Source organism: Ornithodoros turicata, chromosome 1 (genome assembly GCF_037126465.1).
Source record: "Ornithodoros turicata isolate Travis chromosome 1, ASM3712646v1, whole genome shotgun sequence".
NCBI classification, from domain to species: domain Eukaryota; kingdom Metazoa; phylum Arthropoda; class Arachnida; order Ixodida; family Argasidae; genus Ornithodoros; species Ornithodoros turicata.
In genome coordinates this window covers 63,230,072-63,249,238 of record NC_088201.1, presented here as the reverse complement: position 1 = coordinate 63,249,238, position 19,167 = coordinate 63,230,072, and the positions used below count along the sequence as shown (strand labels likewise).

At 44.6% G+C, this 19,167-nt stretch overlaps 1 protein-coding gene across 2 annotated transcripts in view; it reads right to left on the bottom strand.

The window, feature by feature from the left end:
* Positions 1-8,527: 8,527 nt before the first annotated feature.
* The window catches only part of LOC135378312 (E3 ubiquitin-protein ligase MARCHF6-like), a 53,530-nt gene continuing 42,890 nt past the window's right edge, over positions 8,528-19,167 (bottom strand). For both annotated transcript variants that reach the window (XM_064611309.1, XM_064611310.1), the window contains 7 exons: positions 17,843-18,119; positions 14,992-15,299; positions 14,734-14,868; positions 14,580-14,669; positions 13,866-13,998; positions 12,835-12,970; positions 8,528-12,629 (listed from right to left, as the gene is read on the bottom strand). In XM_064611309.1, coding sequence (XP_064467379.1) covers positions 12,542-12,629; positions 12,835-12,970; positions 13,866-13,998; positions 14,580-14,669; positions 14,734-14,868; positions 14,992-15,299; positions 17,843-18,119 — 1,167 coding nt within the window. In that variant the 3' untranslated portion in view covers positions 8,528-12,541. The remainder of the gene's footprint in view (positions 12,630-12,834; positions 12,971-13,865; positions 13,999-14,579; positions 14,670-14,733; positions 14,869-14,991; positions 15,300-17,842; positions 18,120-19,167) is intronic.

Genomic DNA, 19,167 nt, shown 5'->3' with positions numbered 1-19,167 from the left:
CATACTTTCTCATCCCCGCTACCTATATTTCGCGGAACCTTAATTTCGCGAAAAAAGTTCGATCGCGAAATTCGCGAAAATTGAGTCCTCGCAAACATTTATACTTTTACAGTACACGTTCTAATGTTGAGTCGCCAGCCATTGTCGAACGTAATAGTCAACGTGGAGAACTTACGGTAACATTGCTGGGGAAACTCCGTACTAATCATAGTACGGAGTTTCTCCAGCACACGACAACGGCAACTATAGAGTTTGCTGTTCCCTTGACTATTTTTCTTCGAGGCTACGCCAATGCGGCCGGTGCACTACACTGTCAGGTATACCTCCCGCTGTCATTTGTAATGAGGACACTACCTGCATAGCTCGTTCGAAAAAAAAAAAAAACTGCATTACTTTTGAGCTTACATGTTATAAGGTCTTCGCGCGTACAGGGTATACCTGCGGCTTCTCTAAGAAGGCGCCGTAATAGTTTCTTGGAAGAGGTCGCGCTACGACACAGTTGAACATTGCAATAACAACACGGATAAAAACTAAATAAGCGCAAATACACAACACAAACAGGATGCATTCTTTCAAGGTCACTAGGCCAGTGCCCGCCATATATGTAGAATTCTGACGGGGATTTCCCATGACGAAAGTTACTCGCATGTCTCTCTACGTTCAATGCATGTTCCATATGTAAGACATTTTTCATTGAATTCCAAGTAACTCAGGGAATCAATTAATTTCTGCGCGTTGGGGGCTTACGCGTTCGTGTCGTCCATATTTATAGCCTGCCTCGGCTTCTAGTTGTTTACGACATTTTTCATGTTTCACCTTTTCTGAGGAGCAATTTGGTCAGGTATACAGAAAGTATGGAGCGGACGATGCGTTCCCTCATCGGAACTAAAGGCTGCCACTGAACGAGTGATCGAGTGACAATTAACTCATCGGAAAATGGGCGTTTCATCAAGTGACGTTCACTGAAAATCACATACTTCCTCAAATGACGGTGCACTGAATGGTCCATCGCCCATCCTAACACATTTACCCAGTTTGATCTCGTCATATACCTCCTTTGCGGACCCATTCAGATAGTCGCGACACCACCAATCATTGCCCAGATGTCTTGCATCGCCTGTCCTCGCGTGGAGGAGATATATGGCATCCGTCAGATCCCATGACATTACGGGACAGGGCATCCTCCTCTGTAAGACAAAGTGGCGACACTTCACGTTCGTATACCTCTGGGCAGTTCGCCTCATCAACCAGTTATCAACCAGTGTTAGCAGGTAACTTAGTAACAAGTAACTATATGTACAGTAGCTAGCCTTATCCATCTTCTATCCCACTTCAACGGCAGTACCCTGTTCATCCGCGACAGGCATGCACTGGGAAGACACATGACATACAAAGCGGTTTCTTCGTCCTTTGTCTCCGCATCCACATCCTCTAACCATCTTTGGCCGCAGTCTTCGTTCCTTGCGCCTCCGGACCATGCACGTGTCTACACAGACTAAGCACGATGCACGACATTTTTATATTCCCCTTAAACTCTCATTCACTATCTCTTTAACTTCGGAAGCGTATAATGGGAAGGCAGATGAACTACAAAACGATTTCTTCGTCACCTTCAATCATCTTCAATCCCCGCATCCAACTTCTGAACATCTCGTCCGAAGTCTTTCTTCCTTGCTCGACCGGAGCATGCACGCGACTATAAGCAGAAGAACCACGATGCGGCATTTTTATTTCCCTTCAATTCTCATTCATCCTCTGTTCAAGTTCGGAAGCTCTGTCCTCTTCCTGCCTCACTGACATACATTGGAAAGGCAGATGAGCTACAAAGCGATTTCTCTCGTCTCTTTCAATCCCCATCCAATTTCTAAACATCTCGTCCGAAGTCTTCCTTGGGCGACCGGAGGATGCACGCGGCTAAGCACGAGAACCACGATGCGGTATTTTTATTCCCCTTCAATTCTCATTCATCCTCTGTTCAACTTCGGAAGCTCTGTGCTCTTCCTGCCTCACTGACATACATTGGAAAGGCAGATGAGCTACAAAGCGATTTCTCTCGTCTCTTTCAATCCCCATCCAATTTCTAAACATCTCGTCCGAAGTCTTCCTTGGGCGACCGGAGGATGCACGCGGCTAAGCAGACGAACCACGATGCGGTATTTTTATTCCCCTTCAATCCTCATTCATCCTCTATTCAAGTTCGGAAGCTATGTGCTGTTCCTGCCTCACTGACATACATTGGAAAGGCAGATGAGCTACAAAGCGATTTCTCTCGTCTCTTTCAATCCCCATCCAATTTCTAAACATCTCGTCCGAAGTCTTCCTTGGGCGACCGGAGGATGCACGCGGCTAAGCAGACGAACCACGATGCGGTATTTTTATTCCCCTTCAATCCTCATTCATCCTCTATTCAAGTTCGGAAGCTATGTGCTCTTCCTGCCTCACTGACATACATTGGAAAGGCAGATGAGCTACAAAGCGATTTCTCTCGTCTCTTTCAATCCCCATCCAATTTCTAAACATCTCGTCCGAAGTCTTCCTTGGGCGACCGGAGGATGCACGCGGCTAAGCAGACGAACCACGATGCGGTATTTTTATTCCCCTTCAATCCTCATTCATCCTCTATTCAAGTTCGGAAGCTCTGTGCTCTTCCTGCCTCACTGACATACATTGGAAAGGCAGATGAGCTACAAAGCGATTTCTCTCGTCTCTTTCAATCCCCATCCAATTTCTAAACATCTCGTCCGAAGTCTTCCTTGGGCGACCGGAGGATGCACGCGGCTAAGCAGACGAACCACGATGCGGTATTTTTATTCCCCTTCAATCCTCATTCATCCTCTATTCAAGTTCGGAAGCTCTGTGCTCTTCCTGCCTCACTGACATACATTGGAAAGGCAGATGAGCTACAAAGCGATTTCTCTCGTCTCTTTCAATCCCCATCCAATTTCTAAACATCTCGTCCGAAGTCTTCCTTGGGCGACCGGAGGATGCACGCGGCTAAGCAGACGAACCACGATGCGGTATTTTTATTCCCCTTCAATCCTCATTCATCCTCTATTCAAGTTCGGAAGCTCTGTGCTCTTCCTGCCTCACTGACATACATTGGAAAGGCAGATGAGCTACAAAGCGATTTCTCTCGTCTCTTTCAATCCCCATCCAATTTCTAAACATCTCGTCCGAAGTCTTCCTTGGGCGACCGGAGGATGCACGCGGCTAAGCAGACGAACCACGATGCGGTATTTTTATTCCCCTTCAATCCTCATTCATCCTCTATTCAAGTTCGGAAGCTCTGTGCTCTTCCTGCCTCACTGACATACATTGGAAAGGCAGATGAGCTACAAAGCGATTTCTCTCGTCTCTTTCAATCCCCATCCAATTTCTAAACATCTCGTCCGAAGTCTTCCTTGGGCGACCGGAGGATGCACGCGGCTAAGCAGACGAACCACGATGCGGTATTTTTATTCCCCTTCAATCCTCATTCATCCTCTATTCAAGTTCGGAAGGTCTGTGCTCTTCCTGCCTCACTGACATACATTGGAAAGGCAGATGAGCTACAAAGCGATTTCTCTCGTCTCTTTCAATCCCCATCCAATTTCTAAACATCTCGTCCGAAGCCTTCCTTGGGCGACCGGAGGATGCACGCGGCTAAGCAGACGAACCACGATGCGGTATTTTTATTCCCCTTCAATCCTCATTCATCCTCTATTCAAGTTCGGAAGCTCTGCGCTCTTCCTGCCTCACTGACATACATTGGAAAGGCAGATGAGCTACAAAGCGATTTCTCTCGTCTCTTTCAATCCCCATCCAATTTCTAAACATCTCGTCCGAAGTCTTCCTTGGGCGACCGGAGGATGCACGCGGCTAAGCAGACGAACCACGATGCGATATTTTTATTCCCCTTCAATCCTCATTCATCCTCTATTCAAGTTCGGAAGCTATGTGCTCTTCCTGCCTCACTGACATACATTGGAAAGGCAGATGAGCTACAAAGCGATTTCTCTCGTCTCTTTCAATCCCCATCCAATTTCTAAACATCTCGTCCGAAGTCTTCCTTGGGCGACCGGAGGATGCACGCGGCTAAGCAGACGAACCACGATGCGGTATTTTTATTCCCCTTCAAACCTCATTCATCCTCTATTCAAGTTCGGAAGCTCTGTGCTCTTCCTGCCTCACTGACATACATTGGAAAGGCAGATGAGCTACAAAGCGATTTCTATCGTCTCTTTCAATCCCCATCCAATTTCTAAACATCTCGTCCGAAGTCTTCCTTGGGCGACCGGAGGATGCACGCGGCTAAGCAGACGAACCACGATGCGGTATTTTTATTCCCCTTCAATCCTCATTCATCCTCTATTCAAGTTCGGAAGCTCTGTGCTCTTCCTGCCTCACTGACATACATTGGAAAGGCAGATGAGCTACAAAGCGATTTCTCTCGTCTCTTTCAATCCCCATCCAATTTCTAAACATCTCGTCCGAAGTCTTCCTTGGGCGACCGGAGGATGCACGCGGCTAAGCAGACGAACCACGATGCGGTATTTTTATTCCCCTTCAATCCTCATTCATCCTCTATTCAAGTTCGGAAGCTCTGTCCTCTTCCTACCTCACTGACATACACTGGAAAGGCAGATGAGCTACAAAGCGATTTCTTCGTCTCTTCCAATCCCCATCCAACTTCTAAACATCTCGTCCGAAGTCTGTCTTCCTTGCTCGACCGGTGCATGCACGCGGCTAAGCACGAGAACCACGATGCGGCATTTTTATTCCCCTTCAATTCTCATTCATCCTGTGTTCAAGTTCGGAAGCTCTGTCCTCTTCCTGCCTCACTGACATACACTGGAAAGGCAGATGAGCTACAAAGCGATTTCTTCGTCTCTTCCAATCCCCATACAACTTCTAAACATCTCGTCCGAAGTCTTTCTTCCTTGCTCGACCGGTGCATGCACGCGGCTATAAGCACGAGAACCACGATGCGGCATTTTTATTCCCCTTCAATTCTCATTCATCCTGTGTTCAAGTTCGGAAGCTCTGTCCTCTTCCTGCCTCACTGACATACACTGGAAAGGCAGATGAGCTACAAAGCGATTTCTTTGTCTCTTCCAATCCCCATCCAACTTCTAAACATCTCGTCCGAAGTCTGTCTTCCTTGCTCGACCGGTGCATGCACGCGGCTAAGCACGAGAACCACGATGCGGCATTTTTATTCCCCTTCAATTCTCATTCATCCTGTGTTCAAGTTCGGAAGCTCTGTCCTCTTCCTGCCTCACTGACATACACTGGAAAGGCAGATGAGCTACAAAGCGAGTTCTTTGTCTCTTCCAATCCCCATCCAACTTCTAAACATCTCGTCCGAAGTCTGTCTTCCTTGCTCGACCGGTGCATGCACGCGGCTAAGCACGAGAACCACGATGCGGCATTTTTATTCCCCTTCAATTCTCATTCATCCTGTGTTCAAGTTCGGAAGCTCTGTCCTCTTCCTGCCTCACTGACAAACACTGGAAAGGCAGATGAGCTACAAAGCTATTTCTTTGTCTCTTCCAATCCCCATCCAACTTCTAAACATCTCGTCCGAAGTCTGTCTTCCTTGCTCGACCGGTGCATGCACGCGGCTAAGCACGAGAACCACGATGCGGCATTTTTATTCCCCTTCAATTCTCATTCATCCTGTGTTCAAGTTCGGAAGCTCTGTCCTCTTCCTGCCTCACTGACATACACTGGAAAGGCAGATGAGCTACAAAGCGATTTCTTTGTCTCTTCCAATCCCCATCCAACTTCTAAACATCTCGTCCGAAGTCTTTCTTCCTTGCTCGACCAGTGCATGCACGCGGCTAAGCACGAGAACCACGATGCAGCATTTTTATTCCCCTTCAATTCTCATTCATCCTGTGTTCAAGTTCGGAAGCTCTGTCCTCTTCCTGCCTCACTGACATACACTGGAAAGGCAGATGAGCTACAAAGCGATTTCTTTGTCTCTTCCAATCCCCATCCAACTTCTAAACATCTCGTCCGAAGTCTGTCTTCCTTGCTCGACCGGTGCATGCACGCGGCTAAGCACGAGAACCACGATGCGGCATTTTTATTCCCCTTCAATTCTCATTCATCCTGTGTTCAAGTTCGGAAGCTCTGTCCTCTTCCTGCCTCACTGACATACACTGGAAAGGCAGATGAGCTACAAAGCGATTTCTTCGTCTCTTCCAATCCCCATCCAACTTCTAAACATCTCGTCCGACGTCTGTCTTCCTTGCTCGACCGGAGCATGCACGCGGCTAAGCACGAGAACCATGCTGTTGGGCAGCTACAGGTAGACGGTAGTGTTCCGTTCACTGACTGAGTGGCGAAGTCGAATGTGCTGTCGCGCGCCTCACCACAGTCAGCCGTTTATTCGTCATTTTTTTCCCAATAACCAAACAAACAAAAACGAAGCAAAAGTTATCACGAAAATACCCAGTATTGTAAACAATGCGGTCTCAGCTGGGATGAGCATTTGTCAACAGATGCGGCATTTTGATTCCCCTTCAATTCTCATTCATCCTCTGTTCAACTTCGGAAGCTCTGTCCTCTTCCTGCCTCACTGACATACACTGGAAAGGCAGATGAGCTACAAAGCGATTTCTTCGTCTCTTCCAATCCCCATCCAACTTCTAACCATCTCGTCCGAAGTCTGTCTTCCTTGCTCGACCGGAGCATGCACGCGGCTAAGCACGAGAACGACGATGCGGCATTTTTATTCCCCTTCAATTCTCATTCATCCTGTGTTCAAGTTCGGAAGCTCTGTCCTCTTCCTGCCTCACTGACATACACTGGAAAGGCAGATGAGCTACAAAGCGATTTCTTCGTCTCTTCCAATCCCCATCCAACTTCTAACCATCTCGTCCGAAGTCTGTCTTCCTTGCTCGACCGGAGCATGCACGCGGCTAAGCACGAGAACCATGATGCGGCATTTTTATTCCCCTTCAATTCTCATTCATCCTCTGTTCAACTTCGGAAGCTCTGTCCTCTTCCTGCCTCACTGACATACACTGGAAAGGCAGATGAGCTACAAAGCGATTTCTTCATCTCTTCCAATCCCCATCCAACTTCTAACCATCTCGTCCGAAGTCTGTCTTCCTTGCCCCTACCGGAGCATGCACGCGGCTAAGCACGAGAACCACGATGCGGCATTTTTATTCCCCTTCAATTCTCATTCATCCTCTGTTCAACTTCGGAAGCTCTGTGCTCTTCCTGCCTCACTGACGTACACTGGAAAGGCAGATGAGCTACAAAGCGATTTCTTCGTCTCTTCCAATCCCCATCCAACTTCTAACCATCTCGTCCGAAGTCTGTCTTCCTTGCTCGACCGGAGCATGCACGCGGCTAAGCACGAGAACCACGATGCGGCATTTTTATTCCCCTTCAATTCTCATTCATCCTCTGTTCAACTTCGGAAGCTCTGTCCTCTTCCTGCCTCACTGACATACACTGGAAAGGCAGATGAGCTACAAAGCGATTTCTTCGTCTCTTTCAATCCCCATCCAAATTCTAAACATCTCGTGCGCAGTCTTTCTTCCTTGCGCGACCGGAGGACGCACGCAGCTATAAGCAGACGAACCACGATTCGGTATTTTTATTCCCCTTCAAATCCTCATTCTTCCTCCTGTTCAAGTTCAGAACCTCTGTCCTCTTCCTGCCTCAGTGACATACATTAGAAAGGCAGATGAGCTAGAAAGCCATTTCTTCGTCATCTTTCAATCCCCATCAAACTTCTAAACATCTCGTCCGCAGTCTTCCTTGGGCGACCGGGGGATGCACGCGGCTAAGCAGACGAACCACGATGCGGTATTTTTATTCCCCTTCAATCTTCATTCATCCTCTATTCAAGTTCGGAAGCTCTGTCCTCTTCCTGCCTCACTGACATACATTGGAAAGGCAGATGAGCTACAAAGTGATTTCTTCGTCTCTTCCAATCCCCATCCAACTTCTAAACATCTCGTCCGCAGTCTTTCTTCCTTGCGCGACCGGAGCATGCACGCGGCTAAGCAGACGAACCAGGATATGGTATTTTTATTCATCTTCCTCATTCACCACCTGTTCAATTTCGGAAAGTGCATCCTCTTCGTGCGCCAGACGTACACTGGGAAGGCTGATGAGCTATAAAGCTGTTTCATCATCCTTCAATCCGTATTCATGGATGAGCATGCACATGGCTTTGAAGACACACCACGATGCAGTAGTTTATCATCGTTCCCTTGAAAATTTCCATCCTGCTGCATTTTATGTTCCCTGCGTATGTAGCGTGTTTTGCTCGCATGGCATGCCCATTGCCTAGTTTCTGGTGCCCTTACCACATTACTATTTACTATTACCATCATGTCTTGGCTTTGGCTGTTCTTGGGCACGTTAATAAAGATATTATTATTATAGATATTACTTACTATTCATGATAGTTCATGATAGAAGGACTTCTCACCAGCCCATTATTCCGGTTCTACAACTTTAAGGGCTTACCCTAACTTCTGCATTAAGCAAAAGCTTATTAACACATGCGGGGTGTCAGTCCATTGGCCTGCATACAAACTTTATTCCAACAACCTCATCAGCCATTCTATCATTCAGTTACACACAGTTTCTACTGAAATTTCAGCACACTCTTTCTCAGATATGGTTGTACCATGTCTAATACTTCTAATGCAAGAACACAAAGGTGCACTGGAAGACACAAAAAATTCGCAAAGCTACGAGTGCAGCAATTTTTTGGGGGTGAGGTTGCGCCACTTAGGCAACTACTGCGCAATGTATTTACTTTTCTCATATAAAAAGGGGTGAAGTGCCCTCTTGCTCTACTACAGTGGCATTGAAGACAGGCTAAAAGAAACTGCGGAGTGAAATAAAAAGCTGCTGGAAATGCTGCTAACAGCAGTGCAACAAAGAATAGACATAAGATATCGTGAAAAAATATCAAGAAAAAAATATGTTAACAGAAGCAGTGTTACAAGAAAACATGCTGAAACCCCAGTTAGAGACGAACATGAGAAAAAGGTGTTTTGCCAATGGAATATGTACACACATAAGCTCTAGAACAAAAAAGAAAAGAAATGCACGACTAAGTAACACGTTTGTTTCATTTTAAAGCATGTTTTACCACTGGAGCACAAATAGTAAAGTTTTTTTTTATGTGACATTTCTCAATGGAGGCAAAGCTTGAACTGATGCCATTCTGCCTTGAGTTGCATTCACGAACAACAGACATTGCGTGCACACCAAGAAACACTGTTCACCTTCATGCACACTTGAGAGCACCACTGAGCTTCTCACCAGCTTATTACTTGTCACATAACACAGTGAACAAAAGTATTATGTACTGCAAATGCTGTGTTTACAAATATTAAAGTTATACATACAATGTGCATCTTTCTTGACTATTTCACGTGAAGAGCCACACATCACAGCTTTCCATAGCTAGGGGCTGAACCTTTTGGGTTGAATCAGTTTCACAGATCAGGAAGCGAAAACAAGGTACTACATTTAATCGATAATTCAGGGTGAAATCAGCTGTTAGAGATGCATTCGGGTGTAATGCGGTTGAAGTATAAGAATGTATCTGGTGGTGAGCATTGCAATAGAGCACATGAGGTACGTGTGGGAAATATGCACAAGTTTTCAGCACACGTTAAAACTTACATCATACAGTAGTAATCGTTTTTGTTTTGGTCATATCAGGTGCACATATGGTGCAATGGCACTGTTGGCCAGTGTTTGTGTACTCTAATTCTTGGAGGTTTAACCTAATTTAGATGAAAATTAATTCAGGGTATGTACATTTATCGGGTTGCAGAATCAAATTACATGTAAATATCAGGCCCTATCCACAGTCGAGAGATTTTTTTTTCCGATGTTGCATTTTCATCAGCATCTAACAGGCACTTTACAGCCTTATTTGTAATCATGTCATAATGCAATGTTAACTTATATGGAATACTACATCGACCTGGACTGCACATGCCGACATGGCATGACAACTCATACAGTGCAAATATCAGTAACATTAAGGTACAGTACGGAACATGGCTGCATACTACAGGTTAGTGAATCAGAACTTGAGGTAGACAACAAAAATCATACTCTGAAGCAAAATAGCAAATTGAAGTATGGTGGAGCACCTCATGTATATCACAACTGAAGCTCCCTCAACACACTTTGTCTTTTGTCAGCACTGAAATGACAAATATAACCTCCAGGTTATTAACCTGAGTTTCAGTATATTTTGAGTCGGACATTTTTTGCCGATTATTACAACAGTTCACTGCTTTCAGACTTTACAGGTAAAGTGCACAAAACCCCCATTAAGGTAATGCGCACCTGAAGTCCCTTGTGCATCTGCTGGTTTTTCAGAAAAGCTGTCGGATTATGAATTCAGTTTGTGAGCCAACTGGGGACTCACCTTTTTGAAGGAACAGTGCGTAATGTGCTCTGGCAGACAAGTAACCAAAAAACATTTCTCTTTGTAGTGTGGTAATACTAGCTGATGTCAACCTGAATTATTGATAGTTTATTGCCTGACCTTTATCCTCCAATACGCACAAGGATAGCAAACTCGAAGGGAAAAAAAAAGTGACACCAGTGCAGTGGGCAGCTTGGAATGTTACGGACTGACTTAAGCACTGGTGCACATGCTAGAGATATCAGCGCCATTACACACTGTAAGGCATAGACTATAATGGTCTCCCCCTCCCCATACCCACAAATTGCACATGTCAAATCCTACATAACTTTGCAACTGGCAAACATTATGCAAATATTAAAATATCTCCCACACTTCTGACGACCTAAGTCATACTGTTTGAAGACTTTTTCCAAGAGAAGTACAAGCCGTGGTGAACCCATGAAGAGCAAATATTGGGAAACTTACGTTACCGCAACATTGATGTTTCACATTCCCAAATATAGTTAGCAGCATGTGTTTTTTTCAGGCATATTACACTGTGGAGACATATCCAATGAGCTACCCGAAAGTGTGTTTATACTTGAGAAGAAACAAACAGAAGAAATACCATGTGACCAAACAGATAGAAGGCAACGTGCCAAACATGCAGCCTTTTTTGGGGGAGATTTTCATCGTTGATTTGATGTGCACTGTCACAAATGTTGCGACAATGCAGAAAAGCACGTGGCAGACAAGATTTGGTGGCCCAACTCAAAACTCAACCAACTAAATATATTGAAACGGGGGATGGGAAATCCTACAAGATTTGGAACCAGTCGACGTACTTTGGTAGCCTATGATGGAAAGACTAACAACACAGAATATACTTAAATCTAGTTATACCAATGCCACAATCATAGAGTGCCCAAGGAGGTTGCTTGGGACAATTCGGTTGTTTGCATAATTCATCACATGCCTCGACTGCCTGCACATGCCACTAATGTAGAGTAGAAACTATACCTTCCCCATCATGCTGAAGCACCAGAAGGCTGCTCCACACTGTGCACCCGCTATAGGAGAGCCCCAGTGCCAAAGCCATGAGCAGCCCCACTACAGCATTTTCTGCCATAGACAAAGAGTTATAAATGCTATTCTTCATTCTTCCATGTAATGCTGCCAGTCTTCAGCAATTTCGGGCAGCACTGAAAGCAAACTTCTGCATGTGTCCTAAAACTATACTGTGCCCACTGTCCATTTGATTGATAATCAAGGCATGAACTATGGATACAGTCGATGGATACAGTCGATGTACATATTTCAAAGGATCAATTTATTTCACCTTGGATGTGAAGCTTTATCGTGATGGGCACAAAGGGGGAAAAAAAAAAAAAAACAGTAGTATAGTTTTGATGATCCAGTGCGGATTTTCCAAAGTTAACTGAGAACCGTCATGCTTTAAAGTATGCTGCACTTGTTAGCCAGGCACTGCACACAACAAATTTTTCATCCAGTTGTTCATGTACGTGTGCCTGCTGGGTTCCAGTTGCATAACACCGCTGACCCGCACATAACGCAACAGAACTGTAAATTTTGAACAACGTAATTGCACACTATGTGCATGTCACACATGTATTAGGTAAAACACTTAAAACAGGAATACTCAAGTTCAAGGCTAGACTACCACCAATTCAAAAAAGATAAAAAGAATACCTACTCTATAAACTCCAAGTAACCAACACAATGTTCCCACTAAATCAACCAAGGACGAAGTGCTCACACAACTCACATGCACACACTGACCATTAGAGAGGCAGAAATTTTGCTTACAGCATTCAAGTACCAGCACAATTACTGAAAGCACAACATAAACGTACTTGACAGTTCACAGAAAAGGAGGAGTAAAAAGAAAGAAAGAATGCGGCCTATTTACGCACCGTAGACATACATTCGTGTCTGCATCATGCACCATCCATCTTCTTCCTTGGGTCAGAGCTTAGTGAAAACATTGCAGTCATCCTTGCGAAGCTCTATGCCACTGCTTTACAGCACCAGCTCTAAGAGCTGTCATCGTGGGAGTTTTCGTCCACCAATATGAAACAAATGTCTGTACAGGGGTATTTACACATCGACGAAAAGGGAAAGCTGGGCCTAGGAGGAAGCTGCTGTCGGTGGAGGTGCCACAAAAGCAGGAGCTCGCCGATGTTCGTAGTTGACTAGGCGGCGGCCAACAAGGTATCTGTAAGCAGAGGTTAAATATGAGACACAAATTGCAATGAACAGTGTTAGATAACTGGGGGGAGGGGATCACTCCATTTGAGCCCATCATGAAATTGCAAAAATTAAATCAAACCAGATTTCATCTCTATGACATAAACTATAAGGCATTTCTGTCACTATGCCTAGGACCCAACTGTCATGAGTACAACCAACACATCTCTCACTTGTCATTCTTGATGTGCTCATAAAGACGGCAGAACTGTCGCACTTGGAACACTACAAATGCCGTTAGGACGCAGATGGCAAGCAGGGAAGGGTAGATCCTTCGTAGAACAAGGTTCTGCATTTCTTCTGTGGCTCCTGAAAGAATCAACAGAATGTAAGGTAGGCTAGTGAGATAGTTTACTACAGAGTACTTTTTGGATAAATGCAGCACTGATTAGGGAACGTTACAGTATCTTCGTATATTCTTGCATAGGGCTGTGCAAATATTCGACATTTCGAATACGAATCATATATTTTCAGTATTTGTATAGGTCTGTTGTGCTCAAGTTTGCGTGGCGACGCTGGGCATGTATCATGGATAAACATGCCGCCTTTCAGCCCCACTTCTGCGGCTGCCCCGTGCATGTAGCCTCTTCTTCTTTGTTTAACTAGCAGCAGACTGCGTGTTCGCGCTTTCAAGTAATTGTCACCTTGCAGATGCATGACGCACCCTGCACTGTTCGTGGGCACTTGAACACCCGTGAGGGACACCAGAAGCGCGAAAGGATGGCTGAGAAGCAAGTGAGCTGTAAGCTTAGACTTCGCGTGTGTCATCCTTTTTTCGTGTTGCTAGGTGTACCCCACTAGTGGTGTACACCTGAAACTGTAGCAGTGCACCTGAGCAACTGTAGCAGTGCAAATTGTCTTGTGGGAGTGGCAACCCTTTCCTCATCCTTTCATAGTTGATACTTCCCTACACATTTCTGTGATTATCAAAATGTGGTTGTATTTGCTGTATGTGGACATTGCAGTAAACAGGGCTGCTTCAAGTCATTATTCGACTCGATAGTACTCAAAGTCAAGTATTTGTAATACTCATATTCCATTCGTACTCAACATTATTACTATATTTGCGCAGTCCTACACCATAACTAATAAAGCCAAAAACATAGGGAAAAAATTTGTTACACTGCATAATTTGTAACGCGTACCAACATTAACCATACATAATTCTAATTACTTTTACGAGAGAATGGCTGATATGGCTTACCAAAAACAGGCACAAGACTGCAGGAGACAATGTATGGGATAGTCAAGGACAGGCCTAATGCCTCCACCACAGGCAGGACCAACTCAGTCACAATAAGGTACAGGTTGATGTTCCGCAGTCCGTCATGGTATACCTAAAACACATGCAATGTGTATATCTCTTGCCTCCTGGTATGTGATAGCCATCGAGCATTCAAAATAAAGATAAGAGATCTTGAAAAGTCCCTTGTGACTGCTAACACGTTTGCGAATGCCCCCTTAATGCTGCTTTCTCAGTGTACAGACGCTTTGTCACGTGCTTTCTCCAACCTTTTTTCTCTCATGCGCAGAGACGTACTGTCGTAGTGTATTACAAAATTTCCACAGAAAGCTCAATAGCATCTACAAGATGGTAAATTTGGAAGTGAGTGAAAATGAGAGCAAAAAGTCAAAACCAACAATCAACACAGTGCCAAGCCCAGTAGGTAGCAGATAAGAGCGCAGAAGCCATACAAGGCGTTCCACTCCACATGTCACAAGATTAATTGATTTGTTCACAGATGCATTTTGTCAAACACTTGTCCTGCTCTCAACCTTGGGTACCATAAATTGCTGTAACCAATATGTGATCGTATCATATCATCATGTAAGAAGAGTTCAGCTAATGCGGAGGAAGTGAATAACCTAAGCATAAAGCACAAGAAATGTTCAAGGGAACAACAAAAGTGGTGCTTACCTCTTCAATTACCCTTTTGAGCCACCAGTTGGGACCCATCAGTGTAATGGCACAGATAATCTTGGTATGTAGCACCCCTAAGGCCCAGTCCTAGAAAGTGGTGCCATCATATTATTATAACAAATCACGGTTGTACCAGGTTCAGGCCACTTACATGCCAGAGGTAGAAGAGCGGAGTACTGTTGAGCGGAACCCGAAGAGGGATGATGATGATAAGGTCAAACAGAAGACCCATCAACAGTGGAATCAGTCCAAGAAGCAATGTCATTGCCATGAGAGACTTCAGGGACTACGAAAGGAACAAGCAATACTCCAAGTTTTTAAGGAGGGTATCTACTGTACCATACACAAAATTAGCGACCCAAAGAAAAGTGTTGATATGATCAACTGCAATGTGGAGCAATGAACCTACAATGAGTAGCCAAGAACGTAGCTTGGCCATGATGGCGTTCCATCCCTTGGGCAGCCAGCTGCAGAGCAAAGTGAGGAAGCGCAGCAAAACCCAGCAGGTGTACAGGCCGCAAGCCGTTGTGTAAAACTCATGTACTCGACCACTGCCCACGACAGTGCTGGCAACCCCAATGCCAGTTGTCCCAGCAGCAGCAGCAGCACCAGCAGCAGCACCACCTGCTGTACTGGCAGCAACAGTGGTAACCGTGGGAACCACAGCTGCTGTACTAGCACCCAGTGAAATGGACATGAGGAGCCGTCCAACAAACACTGCACCAGGAGGTATACATATTTAGTTTCCAATGAACTTGTATGGGAAAACAACAGAGTCTAAACAACTCCAGTGAAAAAAAGAAGCCTGAGCTTTGGTGACGAAAGGAGTACATACATATGTGCACATAAACAAGTGTGACACAGAAGTGGTGTTGGAAAGGGAGCATGCCCTAGCCAAGACAAATACAAAAAGGTTGTATAACTTAAGAAATAACACCTTCCCTCTTTCTTCTGTTGTGGAAGTTAATCAATCGCTCTTGTCCAGTCTTGGGCCTTGTTTTGTTTGCACTTCACCATCGAGAATGAATCAGTACCAGCTAGCCCAGTTCCTTATTATAATCAGTCACCCTTCCGTGATTTTGCTTGAAATTTTGTAGACAATATAAAATTAGAGGCGTGTGAATATTCGAAATTCCGAATACGAACAGAATATTTGTGATATCTGATTCGTATTCGTATTTGAAAATTTGATATTCGAAGTATTTGAATATTCAATTTTTACATCATAGCAGCGTATTATAAAGTTGTTACAGGCTACGTGCTGGAATTTGTATGTTGTGGTAACAGCTACGAACATGTATAGTGGAACAGCAGCTACGCGACGCACTGAGCTTCGAGGTACTCCCATTGTACCTGAGGTACGCCGTCGGCATTAAAATGGGTACTACCCCTTTTGGGAACTTCAGTGGACACCTTTTAGAGAAAAATCTTTCAACAAAGTGCGTCATTTGTTGCAGTAATTAATTAATTGGTTTCGGTTTACATATTTTTGTCGCGGCTGGTCGCGGCGAAGCACAAAAGGGCGTAATTCATTGGTGGATAAGTGAGTGGAAAAGCGTCCTTTTGCGCTTCACCGTGACCATCTGCGACAAAAATATGTAAACCGAAACCAATTAATTACTGCAACAAATGACCCCTTTTCCGTTGCTGATTTTTCTCTAAAAGGTGTCTAGTGAAGGTCCCAAAAGGGGTAGTACCCATTTTAATACCGACGGTGCGCTGCTTTAGAAATAACGTTTTTTGACAAAACTCATTTGAATTTTTATTTAAATAATGAGCGCGTCCCACCCATTCACACTGTGCGCAGTTTGTAGGCGGTATCGGACAGATACTTGTAAAAAGAAAGTTATTTGATTGGTGCAACGGTTCGCGAATTATTTAGCCCGAGGATTTAACTGAAACACCCTGTATAATAGAATCATGGTCGCGTGCAATGACGGCGATAATCTAGGAGTGGGACGTGACAATATTCTGACATAGTTTCTACAACTCCGGCGCTCTGCGGCCATATGTTAAAAGTGTCAACAAGGACGACAATAACGCTGCAAAGTCATTTGAAACTGCACGAACTGTTGTTACAGATGATAGCAAGACGCATATAGCCTTAAGCCCGACCCGCATGGAGCGATTTTGCTCACGACTCACGTACGTCGGCATCAGCGAGACAAAGTTTCGATGCGCACCCACAGGTTTTTGCCGTGAAATGAAAAAACCGCTGAACATGAATGCTGCGGAAACAATCACTCGTCATGAGCACAGCCATACAACATTGTTGAGGATCGAGGCTTCACTGCACTAATGAATGAGGCTGTTCCAAACTATGCATTACCGTCAGGAATGATGGTCTCACGTGTGACATTGCACGTGAGGGCACAGTGGAACCGTGCAGTTTCTCGCTTACACGACAAATGCGGAAGGCACTGTCAGTGCAAGAAGAGAGCACTTGCCATCTTCAATTTCCTTCTGAGATATGCTCATCACTAAACCATCCCATATTTTGAACACGTTATTGCCCTTTACTTCCATTTTGTCTGTTTCAGCAGCACTTACAATGCCAACACAGGTGTTCACTGTTCATGAAAGATGTTTGTTGAAAGATGAAGTGCAAGTTGTTTTTACGGATTTCAGCTTGCCTCATGAGAACTGCACATTGTTTCATGGCAAAAATAATTTTACTGAACACACATGTGCACACAGGCATGCATGCCCTATGATAAGCCAATACATTCATACATTTTTCTAAAGATCAGCAGAACACAACTGTGACCATGCTTGTTTTCGAGGGCTTTATTGTTACTCTTAGAAGCCTTTATCCTATGTCGTGATATATTCGATTTGATATTCAAAGAACAATTTTGCAGATATTCGTATTCAATTCATATTCAGAAATTTCAATATTTGCACACCTCTATGTAATATTAAAACGGCTCTGCATATAGATAACGCGCTAAAATAATGGCGTTTACAGCTGTGAAACATACCTCTCAATATACTAAAAAGGTTCAATAAAAACTGTGGTATACACACACACACACACACTGTGTTTACAGTCACAGTGCACTTTCCAGAAAATCTGTCAAAAGCTGGGATAGGCTTGTAGTAAGGCATTGTGCACTCTGCAGAAAAGTCATCTTTTACATTCCCATTCAACCTAAGCACTCTGGACAAACATGACAGAAGGTTTCCTGTCTCTCTCGCTAAAGCACTCACTGAGAACGTTGACAGAGTTCACAAAATAAGCAAAATGTATGCTAACTTACCAGGGAGGGTAAGCAAAACGAGGCTCGCTGTAGTGAGGCTGATGCAGATGAGGACAAGAAGCAAAGCGATGCGCAGAGGAAACAGGGATGGCTTCTTATATGCCTGGAATCCCACAGTAGAACCCCCTCCTGCGACAACACCTTGCAAAAGAGCTTGGTGAGCAGCCGCCAGTACTCCCCTTTGAAATCCTGCATCACCTTCCTCTTCCTCATTGTTAGCCTGCTCCTCGTGGCCATGCTCATCAACATCTGCAGCTCTTGCCTCTGCAGCAGCATCCTAGAGAATAAGCACTGTTGTGTAATATGCCTCACAACAATGGAACGCTGCTTTCGCTATCTTGATCTGCACGATATAATGATATGTTAGTGCATTTTCAAATTGCAGCAATCAAACAGCGAAGTGCATCAGCATCATAGATCGGCTGACTTAGCGTAAATTGAGCTCGAACTGTTAACAAAACGGCATACTCCAATTCCAACTACAGTTCAACCTCGATATAACGAAACTCACGGGAACTGCAATTTCAAATTGAACAACTGCAACGCAAATGAAACAACTACAAATACGGCACCAAAGGGCACCTACAGCATTTATTCTTGAGTAAAATAGCCGGTTATTCGCATCTGCGTTGCGTCTAGAACATGCGGTGTGATGCATTGTTCGTACGATGCCAAAGTCTCTGCAGCTTTCTCCATACCATGTTGCAATCCCACAAACCTAGGTACATCTATGGCAGTGCGTCTTCCGTAAGGCTCTACACTCTATGATGCTACGACATGTTTGTCCCCATCAAGAAAATCATCTATGCTGATTTCGTCACGTACGCCGCCATGCAAACGAAGCGTGCGCGATAACGCCTTGCATCTCGTGCTCTTTGCTTCGTGCTGTACTTGGCTGCCACCAGACAGCTCAAAACCAGTGCGAAAGGACAAGTCTTATAAGGAAAATCCCCAGCCTTCCAATGACTCAGACTCTCTTTTTTTAGGCACCAGATCCCTCCCGACCCTAATCGCGCAAGCCATCTTTCGCTGCGGGAACAGGACGACGCTTGCGCCCTTTGTTTTCGTGACCCTAAAGTAGGCTTTGGGGTCAGAAATCTTATCTCGTTCTTTCGCTGTATCGAGGCGGTGGCTAAAAAGTATTTCGTTGTCTATGGGCCTCTGCCGGGGAATCCAAATTATTTCACTCTATTTCGAATTTCGTTATATCGGGTTTTGTTGTAACGAGTTTTGACTGTATGAAGGTTTATTTACTCCATTATTCATGAGGTAAAACAACAATAATTCCAAATTTCATATCTGTTTTGAAATCTACTCAGCAGTTG